General features: G+C 41.9%; 1 protein-coding gene across 1 annotated transcript in view; it reads right to left on the bottom strand.

The window, feature by feature from the left end:
- Window positions 1-2,336: 2,336 nt before the first annotated feature.
- Window positions 2,337-24,959, bottom strand: part of CRACDL (CRACD like) — a 65,590-nt gene continuing 42,967 nt past the window's right edge. Inside the window, exons 9-12 of the mRNA XM_035115559.2 lie at window positions 21,212-22,856; window positions 12,426-12,625; window positions 9,437-9,584; window positions 2,337-7,469 (exon numbers count right to left, since the gene is read on the bottom strand). Coding sequence (XP_034971450.2) covers window positions 7,327-7,469; window positions 9,437-9,584; window positions 12,426-12,625; window positions 21,212-22,856 — 2,136 coding nt within the window. The 3' untranslated portion in view covers window positions 2,337-7,326. The remainder of the gene's footprint in view (window positions 7,470-9,436; window positions 9,585-12,425; window positions 12,626-21,211; window positions 22,857-24,959) is intronic.

Below are 24,959 nucleotides of genomic sequence, written 5' to 3'. Positions count from 1 at the left end.
GCTGCGACACAACTAACTTGCCTGCAGCCGATCGAAGAGAAGGGGTGAGGATCCCCCTGAAAAATTGAACTTGTGTACCCCCTTAGAAGGCAGAACTAAGGGGGGGAAATATATGTTTTAGACTGCATCGATAATCATACTATTGTGACAAAGAACCCCCCCCCCCGGAAACCGGGGGCAGGAACCTAAAGCCGCGACCAGCTGACAAATATAAGGATTTACAAAGAGTAACTGCTGTGACTCTGTGATATTTTTTGGATTATATCTAAGTTGATCGATGTAATAAAGAGGAGAACTGGAAAAGTTGGACTAAGAATCTAAATTATAAAGGATAAATATGGTTGGAAATAAACAAAGGAACTAGTCTGGACATTATAGCACCATCTCTGGCGGATCAAGTCATAATTCCCACGGGAACACAGAAGGACAAAGAAGGCTGCCAGCCAAAACAACCCTCTTACAAATGGAGGAGGTCGAACTGCAGTATATTCTAGACTTTATTAAAGAAATGACAGAGGAAATACGTCATGGGAAAGGAAATATTCAGACTTTAAAAGAAGACCAGCAACAGATATATCCAATGGAGACTTTAGAATTGCAACAAGAAGAAATCATTGAACAACAGGCAGAAAATAAGGAGCAACGGACTGAGAAATCAATGCAACCTGTGAGAGAGGAAGCATTGATCACCTATGTGACTTTGGACGCTAAGAACCAAGATAGACCCTGGGATCTGGTCTGCTCAGTGAGAGAGGGCGACCGGATCCCAGAAGGAAACAAACAAGTTGAGGAGGGAGGAAAGAGTCTGGCCTTTGCCCCCCCAGTGAGAATGAGGGGACGCAGGCCAGACAGAAGATTGGAAATAGGGGACAGTGGAAATAAATATGAGGGTGGGAGGCTGGTGGAAGAATTAAAACAATGGAAGGGGAAGAAAGAGGAATGGGATGGTTTAGATTGGCTAAGAGTGGGAGTGGGGTAAAGAAGGAATATAAGGTAGAGGAATGGATGGATTAAAAGGTTTGAAATTGGATGATATAAAGACGCTGGCCGGGGGAAAAGGGAAACTGCTACCTGGGGAGGGAGGGGGTGGGTTTGGAGGTTTAGTTAAAAGATTGGATAGAATTTGAATTAGGCAAAGGTATATCTTTTGAGGGGGAAATTATAGGCTAAAGGAAATTATTAGAAATAGTTAAGAGTAACATAGTTCAAAACCTAATAGAATTTATTGTGTGGGGTATAAAAAAGAAGTTGTGAAGTTGGATATGGAATTGACCCGGGAGGGGAGGGACGGGGAAGTCGGGGACAAGATATTGTTAGAGATACTATTTTTCTTTCATTTTTCCTTTTCTTTTTTTAATTTTTTCTTCTTTTATTTTTCAAGCTTTTGTATTTTTGTGCTGTATTTTTTTATTGTTAAAAACCTCAATAAATATAATTAAAAAGAGAGTAAGAATTATGCCACCAACAATGGGAATATCATGGGTGCTCCAAGGACATGCCACTGATTTCACTGCACTGTGTTCTTGCAAATCCAAACATGGCTTCTGAATAAATGGGTGGCTTTTTTGAACTGCATACTCCTCCTTTTCATGCTATGTTGATACATAGATAATAAGCATTTGAGCAGTGTCTATTTTAGTTCTCTTTTCAGCACTTTGTACAATACCAAGAAAAGTAGCCCAATGTTTACTGCAGGCATCCCCAAACTCAGCCCTCCAGATGTTTTGGGGACTACAACTCCCATCATCCCTAGCTAACAGGCCCAGTGGTCAGGGATGATGAGAATTGTAGTCCCAAAACAGCTGGCGGGCCAAGTTTGAGGATGCCTGGTTTACTGCATTAAGTGATCTGAGATTCTTCTCAAGTTAATAGCTCATGTGTTTTCTCTCAGTTGCATTTGCCTTCATTAAATAATCTCTTAAAGGACGCTCATTTTGAAAGGGGCATAATAGCAGTGATGATGAATTTATAGAATGCAGCTGGTTTCTTAATTGATAATGCCTATTGTTTTGATGCTTTTGAATTATGGTGCTGGAGGAGACTCTTGAGAGTCCCATGGATTGCAAAAAGATCAAACCTATCCATTCTTAAGGAAATCAGCCCTGAGTGCTCACTGGAAGGACAGATCGTGAAGCTGAGGCTCCAATACTTTGACCACCTCATGAGAAGAGAAGACTCCCTGGAAAAGACCCTGATGTTGGGAAAGATGGAGGGCACAAGGAGAAGGGGACGACAGAGGACGAGATGGTTGGACAGTGTTCTTGAAGCTACGAACATGAGTCTGACCAAACTGCAGGAGGCAATGCAAGACAGGGGTGCCTGGCATGCTCTGGTCCATGGGGTCACGAAGAGTCGGACACGACTAAACGATTAAACAACAACAAATTGTTTTTATAGTCAAAGACTATAGTACAGGGATGGTTTCAAGAACCTCGGAGAACATCAATCATTTAGGTTGCTAAATGTGCAGTGCATAATATAAGATTGATAAAGTATCTGCCACAAAACAAAAGAATGTACAAAAAACGGAAAGTCAATTACTCTTGCCTCTAGTAATAAGAGCAGAATGTGGCAAGGAAGACAGAAATTGCAAAGCGAAACGAAGACATCTAGTCTTCTCATTTGCATTGCCCCAATTAAAGTTTCCACAGAACTTATTGAAACACTACTTCTTTGGATCGTTGTTCCTGAAAAGAGGAAATAGTCAGTAAGATTTTCCTGGATGACATCCACTTAAGCTGTTTGAGAGCAATTCACAGATAGGTGTTCTGGGCACTGAGCCAATATACACAGAGAAGTGGAAAATCCAAGCAAAATGTAGACATTGAAAGATCCCATAACAAAAGTGGCTGTGTAAGGGACCTCAGCAATCATACCACTTTTAAAAACATATATACTTATGTAGTAGAGAGTAACAGAAACCTTGCTTACCTCAAAATATTCAAGGAACATTTATAAATCAGAGAGCAACAAAACGTTCATGTTGTAGAATCTCACAATTTGCCCCTCACTTACGATTTGTATGAAACTCTGGGTGCAAGCATTCAAGCAAAATGTTTTTGTACTGCTAAAGCTGCAATCCTATGCACACATACCGGTAGTTGGGAGTATCCAAGCACGTGCAATGGAATTACTTCTGAGTAAGACATGCCTAGACTCTTGAAAGGCTGTCTTATTTGGCAAGTCTAAAATTCTTCATAGATGCCATGTTAAGATTTTGCCCAGTGGCTACATTCACTTCAGTTTGATGGGGAATGCTACATTTAAAGTGAAACCTTATCATGTTTACTCAGAAGGAAATCTCACAGTGCTCTATGGGCTGATTGGTTAATACCCCGAAAGCCTAAAGTTGGTGCACATCCCAACCTTTTTTTTGTCCTCTGTCACCCTTGTAAACCAAATATCCTAATTTAGCAATACTCAGGATGGCTATCCAGACACAAAGCACCATGGATTTCAAAACTGTGCAAGGCCAAGGCAAGGGGAGGTACAAAATACTTTTCTGCAATGTTTCTGACACATGCTTTTTTCCACTGGAGCTTGTTCAGCAGCTGGTAGAACACAGCACCATTTTATATCCATTATTTGCAATTGTCCCTGGCTATGATTACATCATGGGGAGGGGAAGCAAAGCAGACCAAGGGATTGGCACTGCCCGCTAGCTGTCTCCTTCTTAGTTTGAGGGCTCCTCCACATATACACTTGTCCCACAGGCATTTACTCTGTGTAAGGCAGCTAGTTCTAACATCCCCATGGATAGTGTCCAGCATGTGTTAACACATTACACAGTCAGTAATGTCCAACAAGATACTGTGGACTCAAGAGTTTATTGCAGTTCTCTATACAAAACAATAAAAATAATTTAGTCGACATTAAAAAAAACTAAGGCTGCAATCCTAAACATGGATTACTTAGTGAGTAAGTCCCATGCGACTTACTAGGATTTAGTACCATGTAAACATGCTCAGCATGTGCAGAGATGTAAAGTTAAGGTAGTTAACATTGCACGGAGAAGCAAAAACTAGAAATAGTGCAAGTCATAAAAATCAAAGCAAGATTTACAATGTTTTTAAAAAACACAACTCACAGTTAAGTTTACATATTACAAAACTATTTAAAACCAGAAGTGTTCTCCGCCTAAAATTAGCCTTGAATTTTACTCCATATGCTGTAGTTAATACAGAGTACATCATTTCTGCTCAAGAGGAGGGGGGGACCCTCTAGCATTTGACTTTCATTATTTTTATTGCTATTTAAGTAGCTGTTACTTGCTTTTGTAGACATAGCTTATGACTGATCTCTGCCTTGCATTTCTTTAGAAGATGTGATAGAAAATGCATGTGTATTAAACAAAAGAACATGGTATATAGTCCACTGCAGTGTTCCTAAACTAAAATGTAGTTTAAAATTCCTTGCAAGGTTTTTCATTGTAGTAGATATAAAAAGTAAGCCATTCTATTCACTGCAAATACACAGATTAGTACTGTATGTCCTGTTTGCCAAATTTAACTATTTGGCTGAGACAGGATATGCAGAAAGTAACATAATATCAGCATTGTCCTAGCACTTTGGAATAAAGCTCAACTTTAGGTCAATATCTGAACAATTTTCAAAAGCAAAGGCATCTTTAAATACGCATTTGAAATGTTGAAAAGTCTAGGGCTTGGTTCGGACATAATAGTAAACCATGGTTTCCTACTACACAAATGAACCTGGACAAACCCCAGGCTCACACACTCCATCCTCTTTCACATGCTAGGAGGAGGAGACCAAAAGCATGTCTGAACTTGGGAAACTGTGGCTTTGTTTAAAGTACAGCTAGTGAGAACAAGCCTGGATCGAACCATGATTCCTGGCCTGTTCTCACTAGTCATAATTTACACAAAGCCACAGTTCCCCAGGGTTCAGATAATCACAGGGAATTTGGGTTAGGTTTTTTTTATTTAAGTGGAAGCTTTCTATGGAATACAGTATGCACACAGCCACATTCTTGGAATTACTGGTATGTACTCCTATTGCTTTCTGGTAATTTACCGTTTGCATCCCTGGTCCCTCTTTCGGTGGCATGTTATAAGAATATTGCTGATGATCACAAGAAGCATGCACTTTGAGTAGGTTTTCCTGTTTAGGATTTTCAACCCCAAAATCATGGACTTGAGACATACTGAAAACATTTGTAAACACCCCATGCATGGAACACTACCTTGGGAGTTAAAGCAGGTTAGGCGAATAGTGATCAGAAAACCCACAGACATAAACCATGTTTTCAGAATTATGTGGGTGGCTTATCTAAGGTGCTTGGTGTACATACATAGATAAGGCCCGAGCCTCTGTTTGCCACATGAGAGCACCAGGATTTCTGCCCAAGTGGCTACTGAGCCTTGCACAAAGAAAGCATGAACTCTGCCACCAATCTAGAGCCTTTCTGCAATACTGCAAGATACTCAATAAATTCAGTTTAACTGATACCACACCTTCAAGAATACTGAAGGTGCTAAGGCTGTACCTTATGTATAAAAGCCAATGGTTATTTTTGTTGCCGTGGAAAGATGTTTTACATGGTATCCATTTTATTACATATCAAGAGGCACCTAAAGTAACAGCAGCAGGAAAAAATATATATCCAGCATTACACCACATGCTAACAAAATCCTAGCCATCACCTGTAACATAATTGAAAATGTATACTGAAAATGCATGCAAAAATAGGGCAGAATGAAGGCCACTCATCCAGGCAATTTTGGATTATCAGTGTATAATGAAGGACAAAGTAATATCTTCTCCTTTGTTAGATAAACAAAGCTTGCCAACTGTCTCCCTTACTAGGGACTGAAGTTTGGTCTTTTTCCCCTGCTGACCCTGAATCCATCGGCCTATGCATTTATTCACGGGCTGATTACCCCAACTGTGCAGATAAGAAAGTAAGTAGCACCAGCCAGTTTTGTCTCGAATTTTCTGTTGTGATATTATACATATGTGTGAAGTTGGCTTTTCTTTTTTACAGCTGTGCGTAACTTTTAAATGTGCAAACTCTAGCAGGCATTATGACTACCCTTCAATATCATGGATGACGTCGTTTCTCCAAAGTCTAAGAGCAGCTTCTAGATTAGAAAAGGATAAGGCTACGAAATGGAGGTTAAAGCAGTGTCTAATTCAGGCATCCCCAAACTTGGCCCCCCAGCTGTTTTGGGGACTACAACTCCCATCATCCTTAGCTAACAGGACCAGTGTTCAGAGATGACGGGAATTGTAGTCCCAAAACAGCTGGAGGGCCGAGTATGGGGATGCCTGGTCCAATTTTGACATAGATGTAGATCAGGAGAAGGGAGCCTGTGGACCTCTACATGTCCTTGAGAGTCCAACTCCCCACTGGCCAACCCCAGCGGGTATGGCCCATGATCTGGGATGATGGGAGTTCCCACCCGGAAACATCTCAGAGGGCAACATATCCCTCATTCAAGATATAAATAAATTCCTTGTCAGCTCGGTTTAGGATTCAAAATCATGGGGCTGTTCAGATGCTACTTCTCCCACTAGTCCACTAGATGTGGCAAAATCAAGAATGTGTGCTCTTTCTTCCAATCCTCACTACATCAACAACTGCAACAGGAGATCTTGAATTTTTGAATACAGGTTCTCCCTTTTTCTGTAACTATACTACCTACTTGGAGTTCAAATAAATGAGGGTTCTTCCAGTGAAGTCATGACTTTCTTAGGTATTGTCAAGTAGCACATACGTCTAATGCTAGGTTCTGAACCTGATCCAACAGCGTGCAGCGGTTTGGGGAGTGGGGAGAGGGTAGTAATGACTGAATCAGTCCAGAGAATAAACTAGCATTCCAGCCTATTTCCATGTTTACTCCACAATGCTATCAGTTTTTAATTTTCTGTTAATCTATCAACCTAACATCATTTGTTTTGCATGTGTGTTTCTGGGGAAGAATTCTTGCTGTATTCCAATTTAGTTTCATAGCTCAAAAAAAGAAAAAGATTTTTGATAGGAAGATTAGTCACAAGGTAACAAAGTAATGGTAAACCAATCATTAGTAAATATTCCAAAAGCTTATACATCACAAACCATTTTGCAGGGGGGAAAGAAACAAATAAGATGTAAGATAAGCAACATTATCCGCAACTGATTATTTTTCCAAGCAAAAAACAAAGAGCCCAGCAGTAGCTTTCTAGCAGAATCTTCATTGCTACACAGTGGGTTAAGAATACAAATGTGAGGCCAACATAATAGATTTCATGAGTAACTATCTGTTCAATTAACATAGCCCGATAAAAAAAAATCTAGAACAACTATTATGCATAAAAATGCATACTCTATTTTATCCTCTGAGGCATGTCGCTCCAAGCTTGAGATTTCTTTTTGGCAAGTTCCATCCATGAGGGTTGATCTGGGGAAGAATGACTGACCTTCTTAAGTGGCTTTATATCTTCTTTTTCAATCAGCACTGAAGACTGAACTGTGTGGAAAACAAAAATATCGCTTACTTACTTAATAGCAGTGTGATGCTCAAGAATAACAAGTAGGATTTTTTAATTTTATTTTTGCCCTATCAGCTTAATTAACCATTATAGTATGAAGTGCCATTAGGCGATGGTGAAAAATCTTTTTAAGAATCCTAACCCATGATGAATAACCTATTAATAACACTTTTAAATTTGCTGCGATAAAGGTTATTGTGTAGCACACACCTGAACTAAATTTAAAGTGCCCAATTCATCATATGCATTATCTGTAGAGATCACTTTATTGTTCATGCTACAGAGAAAGCATTCAGTCAGCATGTTTAATGTAGGGCACAGAAACCTGAAATTTTTCCTGCCCTTGCTAAAGTATATATGTTGGAATCGGAGTCAATCTCGACAAGGCAGCCTTTGCAGACTTGTATGCAGTGTGGACGGAAGCATGAGGTGAGGACAGGTGGAACAAACTTGACACAACAGCTTTCTGGGATTAAAAATTGGCCACAATTTCATTGATTAAAGATGTTAAGTAGGCTTAGGCTTAGGCATTGGGCGTGCATATTGTATCAGCCTCCTGGCTGCAGGCTGAAACTTGGACAGGATCATGCCTGGGTTATGGGACCACCTCAAGACACAAGTCAACGCCCCAGGCTGCTCCTGGAAGTCCTATGGCCTGCCTGCTCTTCGTTTGGCATCAGGAAAGAAACTTCCACTCAGACCCCTTTACCAGGGTACCCAGCAATATCACACCAAACTGAAGTCAAGGTGATTCCCCACACCCGGGAAACAAGACTAAGGATTCCACCAATGCCTTATCCACTGAAAGTTGTGATGACTGATATAAAGAAGGCATCGAACGGGCCCCATTTGTTTGCAGGCAAGTTCCTTCCCAGCCCTGAATACGGTGACCATTTTGATCCACAGCAAGATCTTCTTAACATGGTGCCTAAAGAACAGCATATAGGGTGGGTTGCTCTTCCACTAACTGAACTGCTGACCCCTTGCTGCAGCTGGCTTTTATCCTCCAGAGGCAGACCAGAGTGAAGACTTGTTCACTCCAGTCTGCTGCCCAGGTCCCGCCCTCCACTGATGCCCTCGTTGGCCACATAGATTCATGTTTTGGTGGGCAATCCCACCAACCTCCCGTGGCCAGCCAAGGAAGAGCCCAATGGCCGGCCACAAGGGTGAAAAGACTCTTTCCGGCTGGGGGAGCCGGGCTGGGCTGCAACCGCTGTCCACCCCAAATTTGGGTAAGCAGAGACACATCTGCGAGAATGCTCATCACATCTGTATGTCCTGTTTTTAGGTGTGTGGTTGAAAAATGTTAAGATGTGGAGAGGGTGCCCTCAGTCCCACTAATAGTATGTAAAATCAGAACAACAGGTTTAAGGTTTTACTACGGTATATAAAGTCCTAAACCGCCTAGGACCTGTTTACCCGAGAGACTGACTTTTCCCACCTCCTCCTACTTAAACCCCTACATCATCTAGTAGACATCTTGAGGGTGCAACACACCTTGGAAGTTTGCTTAATGAATACTTGGGCAGAGTTATTAGCATGGTAGCACCCACACTTTGGAATGCATTCCCCCTGGAAAATAGAAACCCTGCGTTCCTTTGAATGCCTCTTTGAGACTTTTTAAAATTCAGCCATGCTTTTTCAGGTAGCACCGTCAGACATGGTTTGTGCTGGTTTTACAGATGGATTTGATGAAATCTTATTGTTTAACCTTGTATTTAATTTTTAATTTTTTTGGGGGGGGGCACTACCATGGTGTTTGTGAAAGGTGTGCAGTTTATAAATTCTTTTAAAAAATAAAACCAGCAGCATGCCGTCAGGAAGAAGTTGCAGAAATGCTCAATCTTGTGAACCCTTAATAAAAACTTGGGACCGTTGTTTGTGTGATGGAAAATACTTTACAGCCTGGGTTTATTGTCAGGATTTTAGCGTCTTGTTTTCATACCAGGGTTATGGTGTGACAGCAAGCTGCCTCCCGGCAAAGATTCCTGCATATCTGACTTAGTTTCATTCCTTTGTTCTTCAAAAGAAGCTGCGGGTGGGAAAGGCAAAGATGTGTTTCGCGTGAAATCTGTCTGTTGCCTCAGAACTTCCTAAAAAAAAAAGGTGGGGTGAGAGGGGGAAAAGCACACACACCATAGAATAGCGTTCTAAATAATTCAGTGGGAAATAGAACCACAGTAGGGATTTGACAGAACACAAGAAACTCAGCAGCAGACATGGCTCCCCTGCTCAACAATAGAATAATGTGGTCATATGTCACCCACACTTGCCCTATTTATGCCATCTGAGCTGTAAACACTCCATAAACATTTCATAGTCTGTAGACTGGAAAACTGTTTGGGGGATTTTGAATTATGCAATTAGAAGCACTTGGAAATGAGCTGTTGCAGCCGCAGCAAATTATTCAAGGCCTCTTTTGATAATGAGGGCAAGCACAAGCCAAATTTGGCAGCAAACAGCTTCTCATGGACAATAGGGAGCTATGGCTGTGCACTTTTAAAATGTGACACACCAGTGCATTTATCTCCAATTAAAACAGCATCTCCAATGCTGTTTTAAGCCAAAAGCAGCCTCAGGGAGGTACAGGTCAGAATGTAAGGAAACTGAAGAAAAGAGAAGGGGACTGCTTAACCCTATCAGCCATTTTCTGGTCAAGCCTCTGTCTTCCTCAATGGGTCCAGGGTTTCCAATACTTGTTTCTCCAGATCTACAGTTCCCATCATCCCTGACCACTAGTCCTGCTAGCTAGGGATGATGGGAGTTGTAGTCCAAAAACAGCTGGAGACCCAAGTTTGGGAAACCCTGCTCTAAGCTAGTTTTATTCCCAGGATAGTACCACTGTGTGCTGATAATACATACTTATTTCTCTGTCAGAGGCACACAGTCAGGTTGTTTAGAAAGGTATGCACACAATGTGGAAATAACAATTGCTTTTTGACTCAGCTTCCTGCAAGACCAAATCTACATTGGACAATCTACAGGAAATTTTGCAAACCAAAAATGGAAGTTTTTCTGCACACTATCCTTTGGAAATGTCCTACACAATGGAATGTAACTGTCTTTCTTTCAAGTATTACTCATCTGAACAAGGTTTACTTTGGCCTGGGATCTGACCCAAAACAAACATTTAGCACAAAGAAATAAAACCATAAAATTCACAACGCTGGTGAGGGGGTTTCCCTTCCGCAATCTAAAAATGCTGCTTAATTCAGGATCACAACACAAAAACAAATGTAAATTCCTTACATTTAGCTTTTATCAAGAAAGCTAAATGTAAGGAATATTACACAGGGTGAATAGGGTGAATGTCTATATTAAAAATTAGCACTGCCATCTCATGCTTCGTGTAGGCAGAAATTGCCAAAGCTCATTTATTTGTCCCATGATCAAAACAGAATCCAGCGAATACAATTGGCATTTGCAATCATTTCAATCTGCAAAAAACTGTAATTGGTTATGTTCCACCACCATCCATTTGCATTGCATTTCTTTGCACTGAAATGACTGAGCTGGAATAACGTAATGATTTATGCAATTAATTATGTTAGTTATATAATTTTACCACAGAAGACATTGAGAAGAGTAACGTAACGTCTGCAGAAGAAAAACTGCAGCAGAATCACAACAGTGCTACAGTTCTAGATTTTGATTCCAATGCTGACATTTACATTCATTTATCTTTTGCTCCAATGCTGTATTAAGCCAAAAGCAGGCCCTGTTCTAATGCTGTTTTAAGCCAAAAGCAGCCTTTCGCTTTTTGTGTCTTAGTTCATTTTTTTTCTATATACTGGTTTATCTCAATACCAGAAATAACTGATTTTGAGTACTGGAGGCCAAATTTCTCATTCTGCTTCAGGTCCTCACCAAGGTTTATACCGTAGGTTACAGGAAAAACGTAACATGTTTTTTAGGGTGACATAACATTTATCTCTACATGAGTCTTTAAGCCTGTAAATATACTTTCAGTGTATATCATCAAACATGTATGCTATACATGACTTCCATTCTCCCTACTGGCAGGTTAAAACCCATAGATTTTTTTAGACGGAAAAGCACACACTCCTGCAACTAAGTATTCTATCAGCTGAGCTTTCAAAACACGTTCAGAACTGAAATGGAGAACGGTGTTCTGGTTTCCCACAGTTGGAAATTGAACAAAGGGAGATGAATTGGTCAGAATGAACGCTTGATTTGAAAACTGCTGCCTTCTGATGTTGGTATTGCAACAGTAATATTCTGTAGTGATGCACTGCAGATTAAAAAGGAATCTTTAGAGCAGTTGCATACAGACATTTGCTGCAGTCATTACAGTAACTTCTCCCATGATGCCGAGCTCTTCCTGGTTGTTTAATTGTATAAGGAAATGGAGGTCGAAGGAAACACTGCAACATGGGAAAGGCTTTCCTCCTCCTTAAAAGAAAAGCTCCCACCGGAGATGGGAGCTCCACTGTTGAAGAGGGAAGCCCACCTTTGCAAAGGAAGAATAGGGTTGATTACAAAAAGGGCTCAAATGTCATTGAGATATTTGCTATAGAAGAAAAAAAGGTGCATCAGGTGAGCACTTGCCCTTTACAGAATTAAAACTCCACCACACGCATATCTCACTTAAAAATTCAAAAAAAAGGTGTGTGGGTGTGGGGAAAGGAGAACAAAGTCTAAGGGTGCTTGAGGAATTCATTCTTTGTGAATTCCGACACGAACAGCCCTGTGTAGCTCAGAACTTAAGTTATCTACCCGCTTTTACACTTGCTGAACATTTGCATGCAATTATTGGCTTAAAACACATCTGAATAATAGCAGCATCGTGAAGCAGAGTTGGTGAACGCCTGCCAACCTTAATTGATTACAAGATACCTTGCAGAAGCTGGTTAAAGCAAAGAGCCCCACTTCAATGTCACATGCAGGTCACAAGAAGGGATGACCTGTATTACCTCCATTCGCTCCTTCTCTTGTATTTGTTTTTCTGTGTCTGTGTTATCCGCAGCCACCAGTTTCTCTTCTTTGCTAAGCTCTTGCTCCATGACCCTCTGCTTTTGTTTTGCTATGGTAATCCAGGCTGGCACTGTCTGGCTTTCAGTTCCTCTTGCAGTGTCTGCTGCAGCAATCACAGGAGAAGGCACACTTTTCTCTGCTGAGATAATTTGGGAAGAAATGTATTGGAGAGGGAAACTCAGTCTGTTGTTACTGGAGAAGGAAAGTCGGTCTTAGTGTTAAAGAAAGCAAAGCTTTCCTTGTGAACCGAAGAGATGGCTAGGGAGAAACCTCTACAAATACACACCCCAGAAAGCTGCTCTAAAACTGTGATATTGTCAGCTTTTGATTTCTGAACTTGACCTTTGTCCTGCTTCTCTCCTGCAGACTCTGATAGAGGAATAGATATGGTGTGACTATAGTTGCCTGGGTTACATGAAGCCCATGTAGTCAGAAGGAGTGCAAGCTAGTGCAGAACTGTTATCCTGCACACTACCCCACAAATCAATTTAGGGAGGTTCAGTGACATGCTGGTAGTGAACAACAAACACTCCTTTGGACAATCTCGGTGACTGAATGGGGATTATAAAGCCTCAGGCAGTTCTTAAGGTATCCAAGACCCAAGCTGTCTGGGGCTTTTTAGATCAACACATGAGCCATGGATGCTTCCTTCCGTGCTTGTCCTGCATGCAGTCAACTGCCCGCAATAAATGCACAATAAGTTCCCCATTCTCACTCTGCCATGCTTCCTGCAACTCAGCTCAGGAAGAAGCTGATGTACCTTCGATAATGCTTAAAACAGCCACCTCTTCTTTACAGGGTATTTGCTTCATGCCAGGCTTCCTCCAACCTGGCCCTCCAGATGTTTTGATATTACAATTCCCATCATCCCTAACCACTAGTCCTGCTAGCTAGGGATCATGGGAGTTGTAGGCCAAAAACATCTGGAGGGCCGTGTTTGAGGATGCCTGGTTTACGCTCACCAACTGCTCTTCTGCAACTTCTGAAGTTACCTTTAGTGTAGATGTGCATACACCTGCTATTACTTATTAGTAACAAAGTGGTTAGATACGCTGGGTGCTGTACAATCAGAGCTTTTTTTTTTTTTTTGGTCGGAACTGAGTTCTGGCCCCTCTCAGGTGGGCAGCATTGACATTATAAGAGAACAAGGGAGGCGTTCACAGTGAGTATCGGCACCTCCTTTTCTAGAAAAATAGCACTGTGTATAATAATTAAACATAGAGTGCAGTCCAAACTTAAAAACCAATAAACTATGCATATAAAGACAAAGCAAAACAAAATGCAGTCCTTGCATGCAGGCTTACAATTGCCCTGGCTCCACATTTATGGAATGACCCCAGCTCTGAGGTACATCAGTCTCCAACATAAACTGTCTTATCTAAGGTAAGTGAAGATGGACCTCTCTGTGCAGGTCACTGGGGAAGGGAAAGGTGAACTCTAATGATTTTATCTGTTGGCAGTATTTTTATTTCTCTGCTGCTGCCACAATGATTAACGATTTGTTTTGACTTGATTTTATATATTGTGGTTTTAAAATGTTTGTGGGGCCCTCTCTGTGGAACTCTGGGTGAAGGGCAGATTCTATAATATGTGAAATACGCAAAGATGAGGCACTTTAGAAAAGAAAGGGAAGGAAAGTTAAAAAAACGAAGAAGGGGTAAACTGATGCGATCTAAACAGGGGCTTGGATGTACAAATAGACACAGAGCTGCCAAATCTCTTGCTGAAAAATGTGGGATCAGCAGTGGCGCAGCACCGGAAGTCGCTTCTACGCATGTCTGGACAACGTAGAAGCAACTTCCGGTGTCGGCGGCGCCCGATTTCCGGTGCCCATACATGGGTAGCGCAGCACCGGAAATCGCTTCTATGCATGTCCGGACATGCGTAGAAGCAACTTCCGGTGCCGCTCTGCCCGATTTTTGGTGCCCAGGCATGGGCGGAGCGGCACCGGAAGTCGCTTCTACGCATGTCGGGACATGTGTAGAAGCAACTTCTGGTGCCGCGCTACCCATGTATGGGCGCCGGAAATCGGGCGGCGCCAGGACCCAAAATGGAGCCTCCCTGGCAGGTAGGAAATCTGGGGGATTTACGGGATTTTTTCCAGTCTGGGCTGCCAGCGGGAAACAGTTTAAAATACGGGGGCAGCTATGCAAATAGAGCCAGAGAGTTCACAGTGCAACCCTGTACATGTCTACTCAGAAGTCAGTCCCACTGAGTTCAACTGGCCTTTCTCCCAGGTGGGTTTATAAAGCATTGCAGCCTCAAATATCAAGGAGGTGGTACTCAAGTGACCAAGAGCAGAAAGGGAAATACAAGAGGCAAATGGGGTTGGAGAGGAGTGGGGGAAGGGAGGGGAGAGGAGAAGTTGAGAAAGGAGCTAATCTTAGGCTAGAATTGGCACCTGTAGTCTGAAGCATCCAGGGAGGAACATACAGAGAAAGAAAAGAGAACAAATATTAAGGTCAAAAAAAGCTGCAACATTTGAAAGTGAGTACAAGAAGGTTAAAGCGAAGGTTGGGAAGAGAGGGAAAGTCAGTTAGGAGAAAGGAGTATTTATCATTGGAATGACAAACAGTAGCAGCATTTGGGATAAAGAGCTTGTCCACACCTGTGTTTGGCCTGCTGCATTCCCCAGGGGAAACCCAATATTTAGTGCTCAGTTGGATCATACAGCAATGGAGTTTTTGCCGATTGCAGTTTCTTGTGATTTAGCATTAAAGAGCAGGTTTTCCTGGGGAAGGCAAAACTGCTTGGATCCATGCCTAGAAAGCACAGGGCAAGTGGGAAATTGCTCAGACCTGTGTGCCTTCTAGGCATGGTACAAGCACAAGTGCAGATGAGCCTAAAATTGAAGGAATTCAAGGCAGAAACAAGACCGCCACCAACAAGAATGTTAAAATGTCCAATGCAAAAAAAAACCAACAACCAGAAAAATGAAATAAACATTTGTATGCAATGTAGGCAGCTCCTGGTTTAAACACATAGGCATACCATGTTGCCATCTCAGGTAGTTTGAACATAATATTGTTTGACCTTCTGAGAAGCCTGAGAGCCACACATACCACAGACAGGAATGGCTGCACTCAGAATAACTGCTTGTTATCTATTCTTGGTCTGATGCTAGATCACCTTGAATGGCTGAAAAATAAGAACCATTCATGTGGCAGTCAAGTGAGCATTTATGACTCACTCTGGCAACACAAAACACTGAGGATGTCATAAATCAGGGTGCGACCCGGAGTCCTGAAGCCAACTCTTTACATAGTCTGATTGCTGCTTCTGTCCATAACTGCTACAAAGAGAAGCAGTAAACTGAATAAATGGCCTGTCTTGTTCTGGGATTACTAACAAAGATCTGCACACAATAAATCAGAATTCACCTTCCATTAGGATAGAGCAGCTCATCTCAAGCAGAAGATTTTGGGATATCATTAGCAAGCAGCAATGTGTTGATCTAGCTTGGTATTATTATTTTTTATCATGTGGGGCTGGGGGGAGGGAGAAGCACTACAGTACTCAGATTTTCTGCTTTACATCATTGGTGCATTCCCCCCCCCCCAAAAAAAGAGAGAGAATGACAGAAACACATTTGGAGAGGCTGCTATCGTTCTTACTATATATTTCTTCAGCTAGTATTCCTTAGGTTCCTTTTTAAATATTATACCTGGGTTTTGAAAAATATTCTGTTCTATTCTTCTATGAATCTTCAGTTTTAAAACAAGCTGTGTGGCAGTATTCCAAGGACATTTTAAAAAAATAAGGGGGGGGGAAACCACCCAATTATTGGAATGGATGCAAATGCTTTGAGGGGGAGAAGCTGTAAAAATGGTGCCATTGTTTACAGTATCATCTGCATTTCACTTATACATATACAGATGAGCTACTAAATGTCATGTTGCTAAATAAGTTTGGATAGGGTTATTTTCAGTCTCATACAGTTTTCCCCCTTCCTGAGTGGTAGTAAGTTCAGAGCAGACTGTGCAAGAACAATTTTCCTTAGATGAATGAAGTCTCATTGCGATCCAAGCAGAGGACAAGGCAAATCTAATGTTAAAAATTAAGAAAGGAGTGAAAAATAAAGAGACTAGTATCAGAATGGTGTTTATGTATTCTCCCATGCAGGCACTCACTAGAATGTGATGTTATTGTCAGCCTGTATTGACTGCCAATAGTAGCCCAAGCTAGCCAGCCTACTAGCCTTGTGCTGAGTAATCCAATACAATGGCACTGCTCATAATGCCATTCGCTATCCGGATGTGAAATAAGCTACCCGGATGTGACCCTCAACAGCCAGTCACATTGTGTTCTTGGCTTTGTGTCTGGTCAGCTGTGGTAGAGCTACACTGCAAACCTTCATTCCAGACAATCATTTTGCTGTGGGGTAGCCAATATTCCAAATCTTCTGAAAAGAAAGTCAAAGGTCTGGGGAAAATTCCTGGTTCCTTAAACAGTCCAAAACACACAAGATGGTTGGTAAGCTGCACACAAAGATTGTGTGGGTGGGGAAAGGTGGAACTTGAACTGGTCCTTCTCCTGGTTTGGGTCCCTATTTAATCGCCAGGTGCCCCTTCATGGAAGCCTCCACTGGATCAAAGAGCTTCTATGAATGGTTACAATTGGGGGACGACGACCACTGTTTTGGTTTGAAAGAAAGTTAAATTGATCTATTGATCTACTCCTTGATGATACTTGATGGGTGCTTATTTTTATAGGTTTTATTACATATATTGTGTATTTAAAATGCTATTTTCCCTTTCTGATTATTTGGGTGGGGTTATTGGGTTGTTCTTATTTTGATTGTGCATTTTGTGTTTTTATATTGTGATTTCATCCCGTGAACCACCCTGAGACCTGTGGGTATAGGGCAGTATATAAAGTATAATAATAATAACAATTAATAAGGTGCAGTCGCCACTCCAGTTTGCACCTGGTTGACGTTTGCTCCTGCCCCATTAACCAGAACTTCCCATTCAAGTGGCATCACTGTCAATCCAGGCTCTACTGGGGCTTTCTCAGGCAATGTAGGTACCATTCTCTCCACCAACACATCAGGTAGAAATGTATCTTCTCCAAAGGGTGGGGAAAGTCCGGTTTGGAAAACTATGGCATCTATTGCATGTGAAGTCTATCCATTTCCAGCACTGTCACTCAAGTAAAGAGGCACCGGAGTTAAAGACATATCTATGACCCATTTGCACCACTAAAGCAGCATATATACGCTAAACGTTATAGAATCATAGAACTGGAAGAGCTGGAAGGGACCCCAAGTGTCATCTAGTCCAACCCCCTGCAATGCAGGAATCTTTTGCCCAACATGGGGCCTGAACCCATGACCATGAGATTAAGCGCCTCATGATCTACTGAGCGAGCATAAATGAGCATCTTGCAACACTATTCATCTTGAGAATCAGTCTTTAGCCTACAGGTAATGCCCAAGCACTACAAAATATATGGTCACAATGCAGCACACACTGAAGTTATAAGACCCTTTGGAGTTAACCTTGAGGTAAAAAAATAAAAAAAATAATTACTTATTCATTTTACAAGATGACAGCTTACAATTGCAAATCAAAACATATTTCATCAAGGGAAGTTAAAGGAACATTATAAAGTCAGTGTGTGAACAGTTTTACTCATACAGAGTTTTCACAGTATTAGTTACATATCCCTCCAGACCACTGAAATGTAGGAAATTCTGGTTTGTAGGGCTGTTGCCAGCTGGCACTCGGTACATCTTCAAATGCACAAACAGAGCAACACTGTTACAGCTAGATGGGCAGATAGATATGGGGCACACCAGATTTGCGAATGCTTGAAAAGTCAAATGGATTTTCCACCTCATCTATGAGCCCTTATTAGAGTCTCAGTTACGAAGTGTAATGACATCAGTACAAAACTGCCTCTTTATAAAACTGGTCTTGTGACAGTGAGACAGTACCATGATTAATCTCAAACAGGGTTGGCTGAACCTGTAGCCACCCCAATGTTGTTGCACTGCAAATTCTATCATTCCTGACCACTGGCATGCAGGGAACAAAATTTAAGTTTGGAGAAATGGGAAATAAAGATTCCCCAACATAGAGACTGAATTTGGGATCTCATTAAATAGACCAATGGTCTGAAAGGCAAGACACATGAACCGTTTCCAGAAAGGCTTTGCAGAAATAAGCTTAAATAAATACCGGTACTGTCCATGGTAAGGAACATCTAAAAAGGGGGTACTGCCAGTGAGAGTTACCATGGTTGGTAAGATAATGTCATGGTGCTGGAGTTGGATTTCTCATCTTAAGAGATTGAGGGTGGGCACTCTGAAGCAGGAGGGGAAGGACAAGCAAAGGCAGCCCAATAAGTGCTCTCAGATAAACCACCTGGGCCAGTTCCGCTGCCCCCTGCCCAACCTGAAGATGTGGCACTGCTTTCCTCTAACTCAGTGGACACCTTGAAAGAAGACTTCGAAAGACCTGAGGCTCCTCCACTCCTCCATCACAGGAGATTACTGAAGACAACTAGGCAATTTAAGGCGAAGAGCATTTCGCAGCCCAGGTGGTGATAACAATTAAGATAAGATATCTTTATTGTCATTGTTCCCTTGCGGGAACAACGATATTACTAGGTTGCTACATCCACTCAGGCAAAGCATTCCGCATAATCCAAAATTACAAAACCTAATTAAAAACAGTAAATATAACACAAAATAACAAGTAAAATAAGATGACTTCAATTAGGCTTAACCTGATGCTACTGCTTCTACTGGGATGCAGGTAGCACAGTTTTCTAAACCACTGAGCTTCTTGGGCAGGCACCCCCAAACTGCGGCCCTCCAGATGTTTTGGCCTACAACTCCCATGATCCCTAGCTAAGAGGACCAGTGGTGGGGGAAGATGGGAATTATAGTCCAAAACATCTGGAGGGCTGAAGTTTGGGGATGCCTGTTCTTGGGCTTGCCGATCAGAAGGTCGGCGGTGAGCTCCCATTGCTCTGTTCCAGCTCCTGCCAACCTAGTAGTTCGAAAGCATGCCAGTGCAAGTAGATAAATAGGTACCGCTGCAGTGGGAAGGTAAATGGTGTTTCCGTGCGCTCTGGTTTCTGTCAGTGTTCCATTGCACCAGAAGCGGTTTAGTCATGCTGGCCACATGACCCGGAAAGCTGTCTGCAGACAAATGCCGGCTCCCTTGGCCTGAAAGTGAGATGAGCACCACAATCCCATAGTCGCCTTTGACTGGACTTAACTGTCCAGGGGTCTTTTACCTTTACCTTTTACTGCCTCTACTATTGCTATATAGGGCTCTGTTTCAGCTTGTTCCTTGCTGGGGCAATGATAAAGGCAAAGGAACCCCTGACCATTAGTGGCCAGCATGACAAAGCCGCTTCTGGCGAACCAGAGCAGCACATGGAAATGCCGTTTACCTTCCTGCTGTAGTGGTACCTATTTATCTACTTGCACTTTGGCGTGCTTTCAAACTGCTAGGTTGGCAGGAGCTGGGACCGAGCAACGGGAGCTCACCCCGTCACAGGGATTCAAACCGCTGACCTTCTGACCAGCAAGCCCTAGGCTCAGTGGTTTAACCCACAGCGCCACCTGTGTCCCCTATGGGGCAACATTAATTCAAGTTAATCCCTGGCTACCCAAGTGTCTCCTCCCTCCTATATGCCTGTTCTCCATCTGTTCTCTCCCATTTGTCCAACTCCACCTTGTAAAGTATGACGCAAATTAATGGAGCTATATAAACAAGAAACCTGCTAGTTAGTCTCAAGGTTATAAAAATAATAATAAACAGAAAAACTGGAGTACTGGCATACCTATATCAGACATAGGCTGCTCCATTTTTCTCACAAGTGAAATCAGTGCTTTTTTTTTCCCCCTAGAGAAAAAGGTGCCAGGATACACCTCCCGCAGAAGACCCATCCCAGAGCTCAACTGCGCCTGCTCAGGGGGCTTGCTCAGCTGAGGCACAGCTTTACCAACATGTCAGCAGTTAGCTGGGAGGCTGAAGAGCCTCAGCAAAACCCTGCTGCACATCCGACTCATGAGGAGACCCTCTCCTGAGCCTGTAGAGCAGGCATGTCAAACATGCGGCCCTCCAGATGTTTTGGCCTACAACTCCCATGATCCCTAGCTAGCAGGACCAGAGTGGTTGGGGAAGATGGGAATTGTAGTCCAAAACATCTGGAGGGCCGCAAGTTTGACATGCCTGCTGTAGAGGATGTCCCCTTTCGGCTCCAGGGCGAGTCTCCTTGTGAGCTGGAGGTGCATTGGGGCTTTGCTGCGGCTGGTCAGGTCTCTCCCCACCAAAACAGGTATATAAGAAATTTATATACCTCCCTTTGTGAAAAGCCCAAAGGGTAGTTTACAACACAGAAACATAACAAACAACACAGTGTACATACTAATGCATGTATTAATGATAACAGTATAAAACTACTGAGCTTTGCAGACAGCTGATGGAACTGTAGGAAATTTATCCTTTCCGGGTACCCTGTTAAAAATGGATGGTTACTTTACGGTTTGTTTTGTCGCTGTAAAAGTGATTTTGCAGTAATTTTTTAAAAAGATATTGCAGTTTAAATATATTCAGGGCAGGGGTGTGAAACTTCTGACCTGGAGTTCCTAATCAGACCTGGCAAGCCTCTAAAATGGGCTTGAGACCGTTTTGGGCAAACACAGTGATCCAGTTACCCACCCCTGCTTTAGGCACACCACAATCTCAAGAAAGAGCATTCTTACCAGGCACTTCGGAGGGGCTTGGTTTCGTCTCCAAATCTTTGCCTTCATTTTTCAACTCAGGATATTTGGTTACTTTTTCCTGCTTTTCTATGTTTGTGCTAGTGCCAGCAATAAAGTAGTGTTGCAAAATAGGTTTCCTTGGCAATGGAGGTTTTGTGCTACCCTGTTCAGAGGCCTTTGATTTAGCTTTGAGGCTTTCAGTTAAAACGCTAGTGGTATTTACATCAGTTGGTTTTTTAGCCTCTGCTTTTTCACCTTTTAGGAATGTCAAAGGTAGTCCCTCTTTTTCCACATTAAACTCTGCACTGTATCTTTTAGCCTCCTTTGATTCCTGCAAAGAGCTGTTTCTATATTTCAGTGATAAAGATGTGGATCTCAGCTTGACTTGGAAGGGATTTTTTTCTTCACAACTTAACTCAACCATACTTGATTGTTGTGGAAGAGCAGTGGGAAAGTTACTCAGCACTGGTTTTGAAGCCACGACCTGGGGCGGTGGGCTAGCTTCCACTCTGTCTGATGATCTCCCAGCGGTTTCTGATTCCAGCTCTGATGTGGGGGCCGACTTGCTAGTGCAGCCTTTTCTCTCTTGGCAGGAGTTAACCTCTGTATCCTCTTTTACCTTCTCGTTTCTTGAAGAGTTTTTAATTTTAGCCTGCAAGATCTGCGTGGTTGGTGGATCTTCATACACTAAAGTGTCTTTCATGTTCAAGCTGCTAGTCCTTGACCTTCCCCAAGCTGACGAGACAGAGAATTTTCTTGCAGTGCTTTGATCAATGGATTCTTTCCCTCCTAAAATCAACATAGCAGGTATTGCTGGGTGACTGTTTTCTTTATTGGATACAGATTGCACCAGAATTGGCTTTATTTTTTCTAGGTTCAAAGGAGGAGGCAGGTCTGTTTGTGATGATGGGACCGTGCAAGAAGTTTGCAAAATACTATTGCTCTCAGGATATGGTAAATCTGTGACGTGGGATGAATTTTTTGATAAAAGACTGGTGGTGCTAGGCAATGTAGGAGATGCATTTATGGTTCCCTTGTTAGAAATATCTTCCAAAAGTGCCTTAGCATCTTTGAATGTATTTTTCTCTCTTCTACCTAGTGCTGGGATCACATCATCTCTGATTGTGACATTCTTATCAGACAGCATGCCATATTTAGATTGCACACCATAAGTCTGTTTATTTTCCTGGTTTAAAATACTATGTGATGTGCTATTTAAAAAACTGCAAGGGGAAATCTTTAGTGTTTCAGAGTGCTCTCTCTCCCTTTGTGATTCTTGGTTCGCAGTAAGATTTAGGGCAACTGTATCTTCTTTCTTCTGAAAAAACGATGACAATACAGTGTGTGATATTTCTTGTGTATTTTGGCACCCCTCTAGTTTATTTTCACAGAGAAGTGTGTGTGATTCAGAAGTGGTTTGCAGAGTGCGAGTTTTTTCATTTTGGTGACTCAAATAATGTTGAAGACCTTTTGACATTTCAGGTTGCTGGGAGTACACTGAATTTGCTAAATCTGCGCTTTCTGTTGGCTCCTTATGGTTGGAACTATCACCTTCACAGGTTAGTTCAGCCAGCATCTCATTCCTTTCATTTTTGTCTTCTTCAGGTGTGCAGCTCAAGTCATTCTGAAATTCTGACAGGTTCCTCTACAAGTAAGAAATGGAAGATTTTTATCATATGTTCAGCATATCACAACCTTATTTTATTTACCTGCTGTCAAGATGGCAGAATCATTAATGTTCCCCCAAGTGCTCCCCCCAAAAGAGGACAACTCCCTGCAGTGTTTTTAAGTGTACTATACATCAATTTTCTTTTATTACTATACTTTAAAAATCATTATGCGATAGGAGGAAAAGGGAATATAGTGAGCTATAAATATTCTAACAACTAAATACATGGGGCAAACAAAAGTAATGAAAACATGTATACATGAACTTAAGTTTCATAATTTCATAGTTCTTAATAATGATTTTCCCTTTCCTCAAATGGTTTTGTTTTGGGCTGCCATTAAATAAGAAGAAAACATCAATTTCAGTCGGATTTTTTTTATAAACTATGACAATCTCTCTCTTTTACACTTGATCTTTATTTTCTCTTTCAAAATAGGAAAAAAGCTTCCTGAAAGATCGTAAGATATTTATTTTTATGTGAGATGTTTTTGATATAAATCTTCACAGGATGAGGTTGACAAAATACAGATTATGCATCACGCTGTAGTTCTATTATTTATCTGTCTGTTTAACCGCAGCCAACTGACAGTCTGGATGGGGGTGGATTAAAATCAAGACTTTGCATTCTAGAGGTACAATAACTTTTTGGCCACTGGCTGCTACTATTTTTCTCAAACCAAACTGGCCATGAAAAGCAATCACCAAAAACTCTTAAGGGAAAATGGAGGTGGGAATACACACATACGAAATAACACTTTAAAGGAGGGCAGATGCATGCATTTCAGTGCAAATAGTAGAATCATAGAATCATAGAGTTGGAAGAGACCACAAGGGCCATCCAGTCCAACCCCCTGCCAAGCAGGAAACACCATCAAAGCATTCCTGACAGATGGCTGTCAAGCCTCCGCTTAAAGACCTCCAAAGAAGGAGATTCCACCACACTCCTTGGCAGCAAGTTCTACTGTCGAACAGCTCTTACTGTCAGGAAGTTCTTCCTAATGTTTAGGTGAAATCTTCTTTCTTGTAGCTTGAAGTAGAAGACTCAAAAGAAAGCAAACTAAAATATCTGCTATTAAAAGACCTAACAACTATACTGAAAGCTTAATGGAGCAGAGAGAAACACACTTTTTTTTTTACAATTTACCTTCACTCCACCCTGGGTGGGAAAAGAATTATAGAGGAGGTGGCCTTGCATTGTACCATACTTCCAAGTTGATATGTATAGGCTGAGCTGTAAAAGGAACACATTTAACCACAGAGTCCTACCTGCTGGGGTACATCATGGTGTCTGGCCACTACCTCCTAGAAATTAGGCCAATGCTGGCAAGGGGAGGGGCCATGACGTGAGCTCCTCCCACACACAATCCTGAAACTTCTAATCATGACCCAAGAAGGATCAGAAGAATCTGCACTGCAGCAGCTCCCATGCCAGAAATTATAGTGGAAGAAAAGCACCCAAATATACTGGTGGATATATTGACATATAAAGAGATATCAGAGATGTCACAGTAGAAAATAATGGGGGGGGAAGAGAATTAAACTAGTTTTCAATTTGTTATGTCTAGCCCTATTCAGGAGCTCCTCTTCATGTGATTTACACCTGTGTGCAGGGAACAGCAAAGCCAGGAGCGTGTTTGTAGCAGGAAGCCTGCTCTATATATGTAGGGCTCTTGCCCTTCAATGTAGAACCTTGGTTACACCGTAAGTACGGTGTAAGTGGCTTCACACATTCACTACACTCTTGAAGTACCTGCTGCCAAGGCAGGAAATGTGTGTGTTCTACATGAATGCCAGCATTCACTCTTTTTTTAAAAAAGTGACCCAATATGTATAATTTCCAGCTACAATAAATAATTCTGGACTCACGAAGAGGCGATAAGAGGAAAGGCAACTTTTAAAAGTAGGTCCCTTTGATATGGTCCAACCTGAGCATCTCCTACATTTTGCCTAGCCTTCGTGGGCTAAAAAATTTATCGACTGAAGAGTCTTGCATTTTACGATTCCAGCATGTTTTAGCTTGTCTCTCTTTTTTTTAATCATCTTGGTCCGAGTCACTGGGAAGAGATAAGCTACAAAGTT

This window comes from Zootoca vivipara, chromosome 4 (genome assembly GCF_963506605.1).
Source record: "Zootoca vivipara chromosome 4, rZooViv1.1, whole genome shotgun sequence".
NCBI lineage: Eukaryota > Metazoa > Chordata > Lepidosauria > Squamata > Lacertidae > Zootoca > Zootoca vivipara.
The sequence above is the reverse complement of the archived record's forward strand: the minus strand, read 5'-3'. Positions and strand labels throughout refer to the sequence as shown.